The following is a 16881-nucleotide window of genomic DNA, read 5'->3' as shown; positions in this document are numbered from 1 at the left end:
TATTCGCCATCTCATATTCATCAATCCACTTGCTGTCATTAACATTTGACCATTGATATAAAACATGGTTTTGTGGTGCTTAATTAATTGTCGCAAGGACCGCGCGGCAGGCGTGGTGGGCAATCTTCAAATCATTCGAATTCGAATGAATTGAGGCAAGGAAGTGAGCTCCACACATGCGCCACATATACTTTTCACATATGCATGTGCGCTGCACAAAAATGACGCGGAAACTAATTAAGGCGTCATTGCTCACACACCATCTCCGTCGATGCCAACATGCACTCTTCCGTATTTTTCTTCAAGTGAAATGTGTTTGTTTCATATACAAAATGTGAAACGTTGAACTTTTAAATGTGTGTGAAATGTATCCAAGATCGGTCTAGTTCTAAAGGTCTTTGCACCGGGAGTTCAAATATATAAACCATTTCAAATATGAACTTATGGTTTAAAAGATATGAATGTTTTTAATTCAATAAGATGAAATAAAGTTCATGCATTTGTTTGGAGAGGAGAGAGAGGATGCATAAGATGAAATAAAGTCCAACACATGAGTCATTATACAATACGAGGTGTCAGTAGCTGATTGGCTACGCAGCTGCCGGTAGGCAGCGGTAACACTCATTTTTTCACACATTTTTTCACATTAATCCCCTTATCAAGTGGATATGAAACAATGATGATATATACCATACATCCACATGTCACATGATATGCACGTTCCTGTCCAAAAGATGAATGAGTATAGGACAATGCCGCGTATGAGTATAGGTACTCATGTCCATCTGAGATCCATGCATGAGAAGAATCTCACATAGATTATGTTTATCTTTGCCAGAACCAGAAAGGACACGGAAGTAACATCATGAAAGAAGAGAAGACTAGTTAGTACTTCTGTCACACATCATTTGACCTTGACCTTGTCTTTTCATAACATATGAGAAGACAATGGTGGTTTGAATAGGAGTAGTTTTCTTGCGAGGCAGTTGAGAACCTGATTCCCCCCCCCCCCCCCCCCCCTCTTCCCAGATAATTAATCAATTAAGCTCTAGATAACTGTACCCCATGTGGCTGCCATGCCGTTGCCGTGCACATCTCACCCAGCGCGTTGGCGTCGTCGATCGCTGGTTCACGTTGCGGTGGTGCTGGTCGGCCTGCCGTTAACGTCCCCGTTGCCGATCGACATTCATTATTCGCCATCTCATATCCATGAATCCACGTGTTGTCACTAACATTTGACACTTGGTATAAAACATGATTTGGGAATCAAACCAACAAGCTTCAACGGCGACTCTTGCATAAGAGTTCCCCTAAACCCCTCATGTTGTCCCCGTGGGCGACCCGGGGGTAAACCCTAGCCGCCACCACTCGAACCTACCCGCCTCCCCCCCTCCTCGCCGCCCTCCGCAGCGCCGCTAGGCAAAACCTGGTCGTCAAGGCGGCGGAGGGGCTTCTCCATCCTTCGAGCATCATTGTCGGCGCGGGACGACCAGATTGTGGGGAGGCGCCGGGCGACAACTCTTGGCGGTGTCGTGCGCGGCGCGGCGGCGACGTCTAGGATGCGACCCTGTACTGGGAAGGGCGGCAGCTACAGACGCAACGCGGCTCTGTACCAAGAAGGGTGGTGGGTGCGGTCGGTGTGCCATCGGGCGTCAGATAGGCGGCGACGGCATGAAGAGCCATGGTGGACTGGTCGGCGGCACCTCCGGTCAGATCTGATCTAGACGGTGCAGCCGACGGTGGTGGCCAGTGGTCAGCCTGATGCTAGTGGTCAGATCTTGAGATCCGTCATTTAGCTCTAGCTGCGAGTCGGGAAGACATAGTTGCCGGTAAAAACCGAGCCGATGGCAGGCGATGGCGTTCTTCTGCGTTGTTACCTTGATGAAGGCATCATCATGTAACTACTGTCGACCCACTTGTGCTGCTCCAGGGGAAACCCCATGATCTGGTCTTCCAGATCGGACGATGGTAGTACTGCGATATCTTTTTTTTCTTGGGAGCATTGTTTGTGGAGTAGCACTGGAAGACAAGACAGAGGAAGGAGGTGGAGTGATGTCTACTACACAACCTTCTTCTTGTAGACGTTGTTGGGCCTCCAAGTGCAGAGATTTGTAGGACAGTAGCAAATTTCCCTCAAGTGGATGACCTAAGGTTTATCAATCCGTAGGAGGCTTAGATGAAGATGGTCTCTCTTAAGCAACCTTGCAACCAAATAACTATTGGGGAACGTTGCAAAAAACAAAAATTTTCCTACGGTTTCACCAAGATCCATCTATGAGTTCATCTAGCAACGAGTGATCGGATTGCATCTACATACCTTTGTAGATCACGCGCGGAAGCGTTCAAAGAACGGGGATGAGGAAGTCGTACTCGACGTGATCCAAATCACCGGAGATCCTAGCGCCGAACGGACGACACCTCCGTGTTTAACACACGTACGGTCAGCGTGACGTCTCCTCCTTCTTGATCCAGCAAGGGGGAAGGAGAGGTTGATGAAGATCCAGCAGCACGACGGTGTGGTGGTGGATGCAGCAGTCACCGTAGCAGGGCTTCGCCGTTCTTCTACGAGAGGGAGAGGTGTAGCAGGGGAGAGGGAGGCGCCAAGAATCAAGGGTGCGGCTGCCCCTCCCTCCCCCCTTTATATAGGCTCCTCAAAGGAGGGGCACCGGCCCTAGGAGATGGGATCTCCTAGGGGGGGTGGCGGCCAAGGGTGGAGTGGCCCCCAAGGCAAGTGGGGCGCCCCCCCACCCTAGGGTTTCCAACCCTAAGCGCAGGGGGTGGGCCAAGAGGGGCGCACCAGCCCACTATGGGCTGGTTCCCCTCCCCACTTCAGCCCATGGGGCCCTCCGGGATGGGTGGTCCCACCCGGTGGACCCCCGGGACCCATCCGGTGGTCCCGGTACAATACCGGTGACCCCCGAAACTCTCCCGATGGCCGAAACTGCACTTCCTATATATAATTCTTCACCTCCGGACCATTCCGGAACTCCTCGTGACGTCCGGGATCTCATTCGGGACTCCGAACAACTTTCGGGTTACTGCATATTCATATCTCTACAACCCTAGCGTCACTGAACCTTAAGTGTAGACCCTACGGGTTCAGGAGACATGTAGACATGACCGAGATGGCTCTCCGGTCAATAACCAACAGCGGGATCTGGATACCCATGTTGGCTCCCACATGCTCCTTGATGATCTCATCGGATGAACCACGATGTCGAGGATTCAAGCAACCCCGGATACAATTCCCTTTGTCAATCGGTACGTTACTTGCCCGAGATTCGATCATTGGTATCCCAATACCTCGTTCAATCTTGTTACCGGCAAGTCACTTTAATCGTACCGTAATGCATGATCCCGTGACCAGACACTTGGTCACTTTGAGCTCATTATGATGATGCATTACCGAGTGGGCCCAGAGATACTCTCCGTCATACAGAGTGACAAATCCCAGTCTTGATCCGTGTCAACTCAACAGACACTTTCGGAGATACCCGTAGTATACCTTTATAGTCACCCAGTTACGTTGTGACGTTTGGTACACCCAAAGCACTCCTACGGTATCCGGGAGTTACACGATCTCATGGTCTAAGGAAAATATACTTGACATTGGAAAAACTCTAGCAAGCGAACTATACGATCTTGTGCTATGTTTAGGATTGGGTCTTGTCCATCACATCATTCTCCTAATGATGTGATCTCGTTATCAATGACATCCAATGTCCATAGTCAGGAAACCATGACTATCTATTGATCAACGAGCTAGTCAACTAGAGGCTTACTAGGGACATGTTGGTGTCTATGTATTCACACATGTATTACGATTTCCGGATAACACAATTATAGCATGAATAAAAGACAATTATCATGAACAAGGAAATATAATAATAATCCTTTTATTATTGCCTCTAGGGCATATTTCCAACAGTCTCCCACTTGCACTAGAGTCAATAATCTAGTTACATTGTGATGAACCGAACAACCATAGAGTTCTGGTGTTGATCATGTTTTGCCCTAGGGAGAGGTTTAGTCAACGGATCTGCGACATTCAGATCCGTATGTACTTTACAAATTTCTATGTCTCCATCTTGAACATTTTCACGGATGGAGTTGAAGCGACGCTTGATGTGCTTAGTCTTCTTGTGAAACCTGGGCTCCTTGGCAAGTACAATAGCTCCAGTGTTGTCACAGAAGAGTTTGATTGACCCCGACGCATTGGGTATGACTCCTAGGTCGGTGATGAACTCCTTCACCCAGATTGCTTCATGTGCTGCCTCCGAGGCCGCCATGTACTCCGCTTCACATGTAGATCCCGCCACGACGCTCTGCTTGCAACTGCACCAGCTTACTGCCCCACCATTCAAAATATACACGTATCCGGTTTGTGACTTAGAGTCATCCAGATATGTGTCGAAGCTAGCATCAACGTAACCCTTTACGACGAGCTCTTCGTCACCTCCATAAACGAGAAACATTTCCTTAGTCCTTTTCAGGTACTTCAGGATATTCTTGACCGCTGTCCAGTGTTCCTTGCCGGGATTACTTTGGTACCTACCTACTAAACTTACGGCAAGGTTTACATCAGGTCTGGTACACAACATGACATACATAGTAGACCCTATGGCTGAGGCATAGGGGATGACATTCATCTCTTCTATATCTTCTGCCGTGGTCGGACATTGAGCTGAGCTCAATTTCACACCTTGCAACACAGGCAAGAACCCCTTCTTAGACTGATCCATATTGAACTTCTTCAATATCTTATCAAGGTATGTGCTTTGTGAAAGACCTATGAGGCGTCTTGATCTATCTCTATAGATCTTGATGCCTAATATATAAGCAGCTTCTCCAAGGTCCTTCATTGAAAAACTCTTATTCAAGTAGGCCTTAATGCTGTCCAAAAGTTTTATATCATTTCCCATCAAAAGTATGTCATCTACATATAATATGAGAAATGCTACAGAGCTCCCACTCACTTTCTTGTAAACGCAGGCTTCTCCATAAGTCTGCATAAACCCAAACGCTTTGATCATCTCATCAAAGCGAATGTTCCAACTCCGAGATGCTTGCACCAGCCCATAAATCGAGCGTTGGATCTTGCACACCTTGTCAGCATTCTTAGGATCGACAAAACCTTCCGGCTGCATCATATACAATTCTTCCTTAAGGAAACCATTAAGGAATGCCATTTTGACGTCCATTTGCCATATCTCACAATCATAGTATGCGGCAATTGCTAACATAATTCGGATGGACTTCAGCTTCGCTACGGGAGAGAAAGTCTCATCGTAGTCAACCCCTTGAACTTGCCGATAACCCTTAGCGACAAGTCGAGCTTTATAGATGGTAACATTACCATCCGCGTCTGTCTTCTTCTTAAAGATCCATTTGTTTTCTATTGCTCGCCGATCATCGGGCAAGTCTGTCAAAGTCCATACTTTGTTTTCATACATGGATCCTATCTCGGATTGCATGGCTTCAAGCCATTTGTTGGAATCTGGGCCCACCATCGCTTCTTCATAGTTTGAAGGTTCACCGTTGTCTAACAACATGATTTCCAAGACAGGATTGCCGTACCACTCTGGTGCGGAACGTGTCCTTGTGGACCTACGAAGTTCAGTAGCAACTTGATCTAAAGTTTCATGATAATCATCATTAACTTCCTCTCTAGTCGGTGCAGGCACCTCAGGAACATTTTCTTGAGTTGCACCACTTTCCGGTTCAAGAGGTAATACTTCATCAAGTTCTACTTTCCTCCCACTTACTTCTTTCGAGAGAAACTCTTTCTCTAGAAAGGATCCATTCTTGGCAACAAAGATCTTGCCTTCGGATCTGAGGTAGAAGGTATACCCAATAGTTTCTTTAGGTTATCCTATGAAGACACATTTTTCCGACTTGGGTTCGAGATTTTTAGGTTGAAGTTTCTTGACATAAGCATCGCATCCCCAAACTTTTAGAAACGACAGCTTAGGTTTCTTCCCAAACCATAATTCATACGATGTCATCTCAATGGATTTCGAAGGAGCCCTATTTAAAGTGAATGCGGCAGTCTCTAAAGCATAGCCCCAAAATGATAGCGGTAAATCGGTAAGAGACATCATAGATCGCACCATATCTAATAGAGTGCGATTATGACGTTCGGACACACCATTACGCTGAGGTGTTCCAGGCGGCGTGAGTTGTGAAACTATTCCACATTTTCTTAAGTGTGTACCAAATTCGTGACTCAAGTATTCTCCTCCACGATCTGATCGCAGGAACTTGATTTTCCTGTCACTTTGATTCTCAACCTCACTCTGAAATTCCTTGAACCTTTTAAAGGTCTCAGACTTGTGTTTCATTAAGAAGACATACCCATATCTACTCAAGTCATTAGTGAGGGTGAGAACATAACGATAACCACCACGAGCCTCAACACTTATTGGACCGCACACATCAGTATGTATGATTTCCAATAAGTTGGTTGCTCGCTCCATTGTTCCTAAGAACGGAGTCTTGGTCATTTTACCCATGAGGCATGGTTCGCACGTGTCAAATGATTCGTAATCAACAGACTCTAAAAGTCCATCAGCATGGAGCTTCTTCATGAGTTTGACACCTATATGACCAAGGCGGCAGTGCCACAAGTATGTGGGACTATCATTATCAATCTTACATTTTTTGGTACTCACACTATGAACATGTGTAGCATTACGCTCGAGATTCATTAAGAATAAACCATTCACCATCGGAGCATGACCATAAAACATATCTCTCATATAAATAGAACAACCATTATTCTCGGATTTAAATGAGTAGCCATCTCGTATTAAATGAGATCCTGATACAATGTTCATGCTCAAACTTGGCACTAAATAACAATTATTGAGGTTCAAAACTAATCCCGTAGGTAAATGTAGAGGTAGCGTGCCGACGGCGATCACATCGACCTTGGAACCATTCCCGATGCGCATCGTCACCTCGTCCTTCGCCAGTCTCTGCTTATTCCGCAGCTCCTGCTTTGAGTTACAAATGTGAGCAACTGCACCGGTATCAAATACCTAGGAGCTACTACGAGTACTGGTAAGGTACACATCAATTACATGTATATCATATATACCTTTCGTTTTGCCGGCCTTCTTGTCCACTAAGTATTTGGGGCAGTTCCGCTTCCAGTGACCACTTTCCTTGCAATAAAACACTCAGTCTCGGGCTTGGGTCCATTCTTTGGCTTCTTCCCGGCAGCTTGCTTGCCGGGCGCGGCAACTCCCTTGCCGTCCTTCTTGAAGTTCTTCTTACCCTTGCCTTTTTTGAACTTAGTGGTTTTATTCACCATCAACACTTGATGTTCCTTTTTGACTTCTACCTCTGCTGATTTCAGCATTGCAAATACTTCAGGAATGGTCTTTTCCATCCCCTGCATATTGAAGTTCATCACAAAGCTCTTGTAGCTCGGTGGAAGCGTTTGAAGGATTCTGTCAATGATCGCGTCATCCGGGAGATTAACTCCCAGCCGAGTCAAGCGGTTATGTAACCCAGACATAGTGAGTATGTGCTCACTGACAGAACTGTTTTCCTCCATCTTACAGCTGAAGAACTTGTCGGAGACTTCATATCTCTCGACCCGGGCATGAGCTTGAAAAACCATTTTCAGCTCTTCGAACATCTCATATGCTCCGTGTCTCTCAAAACGCTTTTGGAGCCCCGGCTCTAAGCTGTAAAGCATGCCGCACTGAACGAGGGAGTAATCATCGGTACGTGTCTGCCAAGCGTTCATAACGTCTTGTTCTGCAGGGAGAGCAGGTGCTTCACCTAGCGGTGCTTGTAGGACATAGTCTTTCTTGGCAGCTATGAAGATGATCCTCAGGTTCCGGACCCAGTCCGTATAGTTGCTGCCATCGTCTTTCAGCTTGGTTTTCTCTAGGAACGCATTGAAGTTGAGGACAACGTTGGTCATTTGATCTATAATACATGTTGTAAAGATTTTAGACTAAGTTCATGATAATTAAGTTCATCTAATCAAATTATTCAATGAACTCCCACTTAGATAGACATCCCTCCAGTCATCTAAGTATAACATGATCCGAGTTAACTAGGCCGTGTCCGATCATCACGTGAGACGGACTAGTCAACATCGGTGAACATCTTCATGTTGATCGTATCTTCTATACGACTCATGCTCGACCTTTCGGTCTTCTGTGTTCCGAGGCCATGTCTGTATATGCTAGGCTCGTCAATTCAACCTAAGTGTTTGCATGTGTAAATCTGTCTTACACCCGTTGTATGTGAACGTTGGAATCTATCACACCCGATCATCACGTGGTGCTTCGAAACAACGAACTGTCGCAACGGTGCACAGTTAGGGGGAACACTTTCTTGAAATTATTATGAGGGATCATCTTATTTACTACCGTCGTTCTAAGTAAACAAGATGCAAAAACATGATAAACATCACATGCAATCAAATAATAATAGTGACATGATATGGCCAATATCACATAGCTCCTTTGATCTCCATCTTGGGGCTCGATGATCATCTTGTCACCGGCTTGACACCATGATCTCCATCATCATGATCTCCATCATCATGTCTCCATGAAGTTGCTCGCCATCTATTACTTCTACTACTATGGCTAACACGTTTAGCAATAAAGTAAAGTAATTTACATGGCGTTTCTCAATGACACGCAGGTCATACAAAAATAAAGACAACTCCTATGGCTCCTGCCGGTTGTCATACTCATCGACATGCAAGTCGTGATTCCTATTACAATAGCATGAACATCTCATACATCACATATATATCATTCATCATTCATCACAACTTTGGCCATATCACATCACAAAACACTTGCTGCAAAAACAAGTTAGACGTCCTCTAATTGTTGTTGCAAGTTTTACGTGGCTGCAAGAGGGTTCTAGCAAGAACGTTTTCTTACCTACGTTAAAGCCACAACGTGATTTGTCAACTTCTATTTACCCTTCATAAGGACCCTTTTCATCAAATCCGCTCAAACTAAAGTGGGAGAGACAGACACCCACCAGCCACCTTATGCAACTAGTGCATGTCAGTCGGTGGAACCGGTCTCACGTAAGCGTACGTGTAAGGTTGGTCCGGGCCGCTTCATCCCACAATACCGTTGAAGCAAAATAAGACTAGTAGCGGCAAGAAAGTTGACAACATCTACGCCCATAATAAATTGTGTTCTACTCGTGCAAAAAGAACTACACATAGACCTAGCTCATGATGCCACTGTTGGGGAACATTGCAGAAAACAAAAATTTTCCTACGGTTTCACCAAGATCCATCTATGAGTTCATCTAGCAACGAGTGATCGGATTGCATCTACATACCTTTGTAGATCACGCGCGGAAGCGTTTAAAGAACGGGGATGAAGAAGTCGTACTCGACGTGATCCAAATCACCGGAGATCCTAGAGCCGAACGGATGGCACCTCCGTGTTCAACACACGTACGGTCAACGTGACGTCTCCTCCTTCTTGATCCAGCAAGGGGGAAGGAGAGGTTGATGAAGATCCAGCAGCACGACGGCGTGGTGGTGGATGCAACAGTCACCGTAGCAGGGCTTCGCCGTTCTTCTGCGAGAGGAAGAGGTGTAGCAAGGGAGAGGGAGGCGCCAAGAGTCAAGGGTGCGGCTGCCCCTCCCTCCCCCCCTTTATATAGGCTCCCCAAAGGGGGGGCGGCGGCCAAGGGTGGAGTGGCCCCCAAGGCAAGTAGGGCGCCCCCCACCCTAGGGTTTCCAACCTTAGGCACAGGGGGTGGGCCAAGGGGGGCACACCAGCCCACTATGGGCTGGTTCCCCTCCCCACTTCAGCCCATGGGGCCCTCCGGGATGGGTGGTCTCACCCGGTGGACCCCCGGGACCCATCCGGTGGTCCCGGTACAATACCGGTGACCCCCGAAACTCTCCCGATGGCCAAAACTGCACCTCTGGACCATTTCGAAACTCCTCGTGACATCCGAGATCTCATCCGGGACTCCAAACAACTTTCGGGTTACTGCATATTCATATCTCTACAACCCTAGCGTCACTGAACCTTAAGTGTGTAGACCCTACGGGTTCGGGAGACATGTAGACATGACCGAAATGACTCTCCGGTCAATAACCAACAGCGGGATCTGGATACCCATGTTGGCTCCCACATGCTCCTCGATGATCTCATCGGATGAACCACGATATCGAGGATTCAAGCAACCCCGTATATAATTCCCTTTGTCAATCGGTACGTTACTTGCCCGAGATTCGATCGTCGGTATCCCAATACCTCGTTCAATCTCGTTACCGGCAAGTCACTTTACTCGTACCGTAATGCATGATCCCGTGACCAGACACTTGGTCACTTTGAGCTCGTTATGATGATGCATTACCGAGTGGGCCCAGAGATACCTCTCCGTCATACGGAGTGACAAATCCCAGTCTTGATCCGTGTCAACCCAACAGACACTTTCGGAGATACCCGTAGTATACCTTTATAGTCACCCAGTTACGTTGTGACGTTTGGTACACCCAAAGCACTCCTACGGTATCCGGGAGTTACACGATCTCATGGTCTAAGGAAAATATACTTGACATTGGAAAAACTCTAGCAAACGAACTATACGATCTTGTGCTATGTTTAGGATTGGGTCTTGTCCATCACATCATTCTCCTAATGATGTGATCTCGTTATCAATGTCATCCAATGTCTATAGTCAGGAAACCATGACTATCTATTGATCAACGAGCTAGTCAACTAGAGGCTTACTAGGGACATGTTGGTGTCTATGTATTCACACATGTATTACGATTTCCGGATAACACAATTATAGCATGAATAAAAGACAATTATCATGAACAAGGAAATATAATAATAATCCTTTTATTATTGCCTCTAGGGCATATTTCCAACAATAACAAAGAGTCTCTTGTGTCCCCAACACACCCAATACAATGGTAAATTGTATAGGTGCACTAGTTTGGCGAAGAGATGGTGATAAAAGTGCAATATGGATGGCGGATAAAGGTATTTGTAATCTGAAATTATAAAAAATAGCAATGTAACTAATGGTAAAAGTGAGCATAAACGGTATTGCAATGCGTTGAAACAAGGCCTAGGGTTCATACTTTCACTAGTGCAAGTCCTCTCAACAATAATAACATAATTGGATCACATAACTATCCCTCAACATGCAACAAAGAGTCACTCCAAAATCACTAATAGCGGAGAACAAACGAAAAGATTATGGTAGGGTACGAAACCACCTCAAAGTTATTTTTCCAATCAATCCGTTGGGCTATTCCTATAAGTGTCACAAACAGCCCTAGAGTTCGTACTAGAATAACACCTTAAGACACAAATCAACCAAAACCCTAATGTCACCTAGATACTTCAATGTCACCTCAAGTATCCGTGGGTATGATTATACGATATGCATCACACAATCTCAGATTCATCTATTCAACCAACACATAGAACCTCAAAGAGTGCCCCAAAGTTTCCACCAGAGAATCACGACGAAAACGTGTGCCAACCCCTATGCATAGGTTCATGGGCGGAACCCGCAAGTTGATCACCAAAACATACATCAAGTGAATCACGTGATATCCCATTATCACCACAGATACGCACGCAAGACATACATCAAGTGTTCTCAAATCTTTAAAGACTCAATCCGATAAGATAACTTTGAAGGGGAAACTCAATCCATTACAAGAAAGTAGAGAGGGAGAAGAAACATAAGATCCAACTATAATAGCAAAGCTCGCGATACATCAAGATCATACCACCTCAGGAACACGAGAGAGAGAGAGAGAGAGAGAGATCAAACACATAGCTACTGGTACATACCCTCAGCCCCGAGGGAGAACTACTCCCTCCTCGTCATGGAGAGCACCGGGATGATGAAGATGGCCACCGGAGAGGGATTTCCCCCTCCGCCGCCACTCGAACCTACCCGCCTCACCCCCCTCCTCGTCGCCCTCCGCAGCGCCGCTAGGCAAAACCTGGTCGGCAAGGCGGCGGCGGGGCTTCTCCATCGTTCGAGCATCATGGTCGGCGCGGGACGACCAGGTCGTGGGGAGGCGCCAGGCGGCAACTCTTGGCGGTGTCGTGCGCGGCGCGGCGGCGACGTCTAGGATGCGAGCTCGGCGGCCAATCCAATCTATGCGGTGCGACATCGGTGGCTGCGACGGTGTGGTGGCCAGCCCTGTCTCGGGCGGCGGCAGCTGCAGGCGCAGCGCGACCCTGTACCAGGAAGGGCGGCAGCTACAGACGCAACGCGACCCTGTACCGAGAAGGGCGGCGGGTGCGGTCGGTGCCACATTGGGCGTCGGATAGGCGGCGACGGCATGAAGAGCCATGGTGGACTGGTCGGCGGCACCTCCGGTCAGATCTGATCTGGACGGTGCAGCCGACGGTGGTGGCCAGTGGTCAGCCTGATGCTAGTGGTCAGATCTTGACATCCGTCATCTAGCTCCAGCTGCGAGTCGGGAAGACATAGTTGCCGGTGAAAACCGAGCCGATGGCAGACGATGGCGTTTTTCTGCGTTGTTACCTTGATGAAGGCATCATCATGTAACTACCGTCGACCCACTCGTGCTGCTCCAGGGAAAACCCCAGGATCTAGTCTTCCAGATCGGACGATGGTGGTACTGCGATATCTTTTTTTTCTTGGGAGCATCGTTTGTGGAGTAGCACTGGAAGACAAGACAGAGGCAGGAGGTGGAGCGGCTTCATCTTGCACGGAGCTTTCGGTGGAGATGTCAAGTCATGCCTGGCCGACAGGTGCTACGATGTGTCATGCCTGGTCGGTAGGTGCTACGCACGATAGATCTTTCAGAATCTTCGCGTCTGGATGGACGAGCGCGGGGTGGTGGCGTTGTTGGAAGCCGTGCCGGCGTCGACGGATGGATAGACTGGTAAGGATGATGCGGATATCTCTTCTGAAGATGGGTTAGCGGTTCGATGAAGATGATGGCGCCTAGAGTGTATGCATGTGGTGTACGCTTTAGGTCGGCTGCACCGGCTGTTGGTTCCGATATGTTACGTGGATGGATTGGCGATGACATCCGATTTAGATATGGGGAGTGAGAGCACTTCATATTATTGAGTTTGGTAGGTGTGAGTGATGACTTTGAGTGGTTTGATGTATGTTTTTATTAGACCTTTGTGGAACGATAACCGTATACATCGATTGATGCAGAGGCTGGGGTCTTAACCTCCTTTTCCAAAAATATATAAAAAACATGATTTCATGGTGCTTAATTAATTGACGGATCGAATTGAGGTCGATGCATGCGCCATATATACTACTTCCATGGTCGACGACGAATTTCTTCGAAGATACTTGTACGCGTACAAAACACGGAGGATCGAAATATATACTAAATTTCACATACATGTGATGTGTAGTGCGCAAAAGTAACGCGGAAACTAAGCCGTCGATGCTGACACATCGCCTCCATCGATGCCAACATGTTGTCTTCCGTTCGCACATGTATATATACCCGGCCACGCGCGCCATATTATCATCAACTGCTTTCAGGGCATACATACAAATCAAGTTACCAGATCCCAATCAGCTAGTCAGCAGCAAACATCTATTTAGCGAAAAGGAAGCAAGATCGATGAATAGTCACTCGATCATGGCGGTGTCGTCGGTGTTCGCCGCCTTCGACAAGGACGGCGACGGCAAGGTCTCCGCGTCCGAACTGCGGCGCTGCATGGAGGCCACGCTGGGCGAGAGCGTGTCCGAGGAGGAAGCGGCGGCGGTCCTTGCGGCGATTGATGCCGACGGCGACGGGCTGCTAAACCAAGAAGAGTTCTCGAGGCTGGCCGCCGGCGCCCATGAAGAGGAGGACGATGCCGACGTGAAGAGAAGGTGCCTGAGGGAGGCGTTCGGGATGTACGCGGAAGACACGACGACAACGGTGATTACGCCGGCGAGCCTGAGGCGAACACTGAGCAGGCTGGGGTCGCACGAGCTGGGCGTGGAGGAGTGCCGGGCAATGATCTGCAGATTCGACCTTGACGGCGACGGCAAACTCTCGTTCGACGAGTTCCGGGTCATGATGATGGCCTGATCATCGATCTCTCTTCTTCGCATTCTTCTAGATACATATTTTGTTCACTCTTTTTTTTGCGGAGGCTAATAGTATTCACTTAATTCATTGATCGATCACATATGTATGTACAGTCATGTTTTCATTCATTGTTTTACTCGCGCGATGGTCAGTGTGTTATGTCTACATTTATTCATTGCTTTGCTCGCACGATCACTAGAATGCTAGTACATGGGAAGTTGTGGCTTTAGTTGACAAAAAGGTTTTTGTCCCGCTCTATATATAAAGCAGCAATACGACCTGCGGGGAAAATTCCATCGGACCTGCGGCAGCTACCTACGAAGGGTGTATTTTTTTATGTCGCAATTTTACTTTTGTTATTTTTGCTCATTGTCCTAGAGAAGCAAATATAGCAGCTCATGTGATAGCTAGTATGGTGGTTGATTCCCAAACGAGTGTGTGGACGGCAGATCCACCTGAGTTCTTAGTTGATGTACTATGCATCTTTCTCCCCCAAATCAATATAATCCACCGTGGTGGCATTCCCTCAAAAGAAAAGCAATACGACCGAACCGACATAAGATGACGGGAAAAACCTCTTACAAGCAGACCAAGAGATAAACAACATGAATACAAGAGTGCCCACACCCTAACAAGAAGCACCCGAAGCTACAAACAAGAAAAATCAACTACTCCTTCACGAGAGAACACCCCGACCCACACTAGGTTCGACAAAACGGCCTCATGCCGTTGTGACTCCAGGCCGAATTGTTCCATACATTCAAGAACGACACCACCATATATAACGTGCAAACCATCGGCCCCCTCCTGTTAGCCGGCCGAGCACCCTCTATTCAGTCGGCCGAGTGCCCTCTTTTTAGCCGGCTAAGTTGTTGCACGCAAGTACCCAGGTGGGGCCAACGAACGTTGCTTCTGTCAGGCGGCGGAGGGCCCCTCCTATCAGTCGTCTGAGCGCCCCTCCACACTCCCGGCTGATCACCCTCTGCATAGAGTAAATTAGGTGTTTTGACCTTTTTGTGAAAGTTGAGCCAGATCTGACCAATGTTTTTTTTAAGATCTGACCTTTTTCCTACCGCCGGGGTCGATGGCATAAGGGTATAGCAACCTGCCGTCGATGCCCTCTTGGCGTTAGGGGTGCACGCCCTACCGTAAATAATTTATAAGTATCACATACAGTGCTTGTACACCTACCGCCAGGCATCTCAGCGGTATGGATAGATAAAGATCTCGTCAATTTGCAGTATCTTTTGGACGCACATATCATGTGGATTTAGAGCAACACGGAGTTGAACATAGGCGACCGACCCAACGGAGTTGATCATCCTAGTTCTCTTTTGGACGGGAACGTGTATCTTGGTCAACCTGAAAAACCTAGTCACAAGTCTAAATATTTACATGGAAACACCTAACGAAATTTACCGCTCTATTTAGGGGTCAACCTGAAAAACCTAGTCACAAGCCCAAATATTTACATGGAAACACCTAACGAAATTTACCGCTCTATTTAGTGTGTGTGTGTGTGTGTGTGTGTGTGTGTGTGAGAGAGAGAGAGAGAGAGAGAGAGAGAGAGAGAGAGAGAGAGAGAGAGAGAGATGTTTGTAATAGTAGTCTCACGCATTCACAAGTACTACTAACTACTTCTATTTAGGGACTACTAGTACAGCATCGATGTTCACAACAACCAACTTATGTACCTACTACCTCATCAAGTGGATATGAAACAATGATGATATAAAAATCCACATGATATGCACCTTCCCGCCCAAAAAGGAACTGAGAATAGGACAATGCCACGTATTTTTATAGGCACTTATGTCCATGTGAGACCGATGATATGAAAATCTAATATAAGATTACTATAGTACGTTTCACTTCACCAGAACCAGAAAGGACACGGAAGTAACACCATGAACAAAGAGAATGCTAACACCAGTTAGTACTTCTGTCACACATCATTTGACCTTGACCTTGTCCTTTCATGACATCATTTTACCTTGACCTTGCCTTTACCTAGTCAGTAGGATTTTCTACAATAACTTGCCACCGAATTAGTTAAGGTTTTAGACAGTGTAAAAGTTCTCAAAAATCCTGAGAAAATACAGAACTAACACATCTATAATATAACATGATCCAATGGAGGGATTGAAAAAGTATGAGTGCATGTGTCCTGGACAAAAGAAACAAATGTTTCAATACATATTGATCCTACAGTGAGCTGAAATGCTTGGTTTTTCCGCTGAGGACAGATAAATGCATATTTTCATAATCACACCATTGAATCATTTTATTATATTAGAGTGAGGCCCCCCTATTTATTTCATATTTTTCACCTACTTTTAAACCATTAAATATTTAGCAATTCTTAACTAGTTCTGTGACAAGTTATGATAAACACAATTTTACATGTCGCAGCGGTGCTGGTCGGCCGGCCGTTGACGTCCGCGTTGCCGATCGAGCTTCATTATTCGCCATCTCATATCCATCAATCCACGTGCCGTCATTAACATATCGGGGTGCTTATAATTAATTGACGCAAGGAACTGAGGTCCACGCATGTGCCATATATACTATTTTTTTTGAAGGGTGCCATATATACTATTACCTCCATCATCAACGGTAAACTTCTTCGAAGGGACTTGTACGCGTACAAAGCACGGAGGATCGAGATATATACTAATTTCACAAAAATGACGCGGAAACTAGGGCGTCGTTGCTGACACATCACCTCCATCGATGCCAACATGCTGTCTTCCGTTCGCACGCGCGTATATATACCCCGCCACACGCGCCATATTATCATCAGCTGCTTTCAAGGCATA

At 46.8% G+C, this 16881-nt stretch overlaps 1 protein-coding gene across 1 annotated transcript; it reads left to right on the top strand.

The window, feature by feature from the left end:
* The first annotated feature begins 13528 nt into the window (after positions 1–13528).
* LOC123146863 (probable calcium-binding protein CML25/26) lies at positions 13529–14268 on the top strand. Its single transcript, XM_044566134.1, has one exon. The coding sequence runs from the start codon at positions 13607–13609 to the stop codon at positions 14060–14062; it is 456 nt and encodes a 151-aa protein (XP_044422069.1). The 5' UTR covers positions 13529–13606; the 3' UTR covers positions 14063–14268.
* The last annotated feature ends 2613 nt before the right edge of the window (positions 14269–16881 follow it).

Source organism: Triticum aestivum, chromosome 7A (genome assembly GCF_018294505.1).
Source record: "Triticum aestivum cultivar Chinese Spring chromosome 7A, IWGSC CS RefSeq v2.1, whole genome shotgun sequence".
Lineage (NCBI taxonomy): Eukaryota > Viridiplantae > Streptophyta > Magnoliopsida > Poales > Poaceae > Triticum > Triticum aestivum.
This window is presented reverse-complemented; position numbering and strand designations above follow the sequence as displayed.

Bases quoted from the DNA above. Each gene is read 5' to 3' on its own strand.
- LOC123146863 (XM_044566134.1), top strand. From the start codon at position 13,607: ATGAATAGTCACTCGATCATGGCGGTGTCGTCGGTGTTCGCCGCCTTC.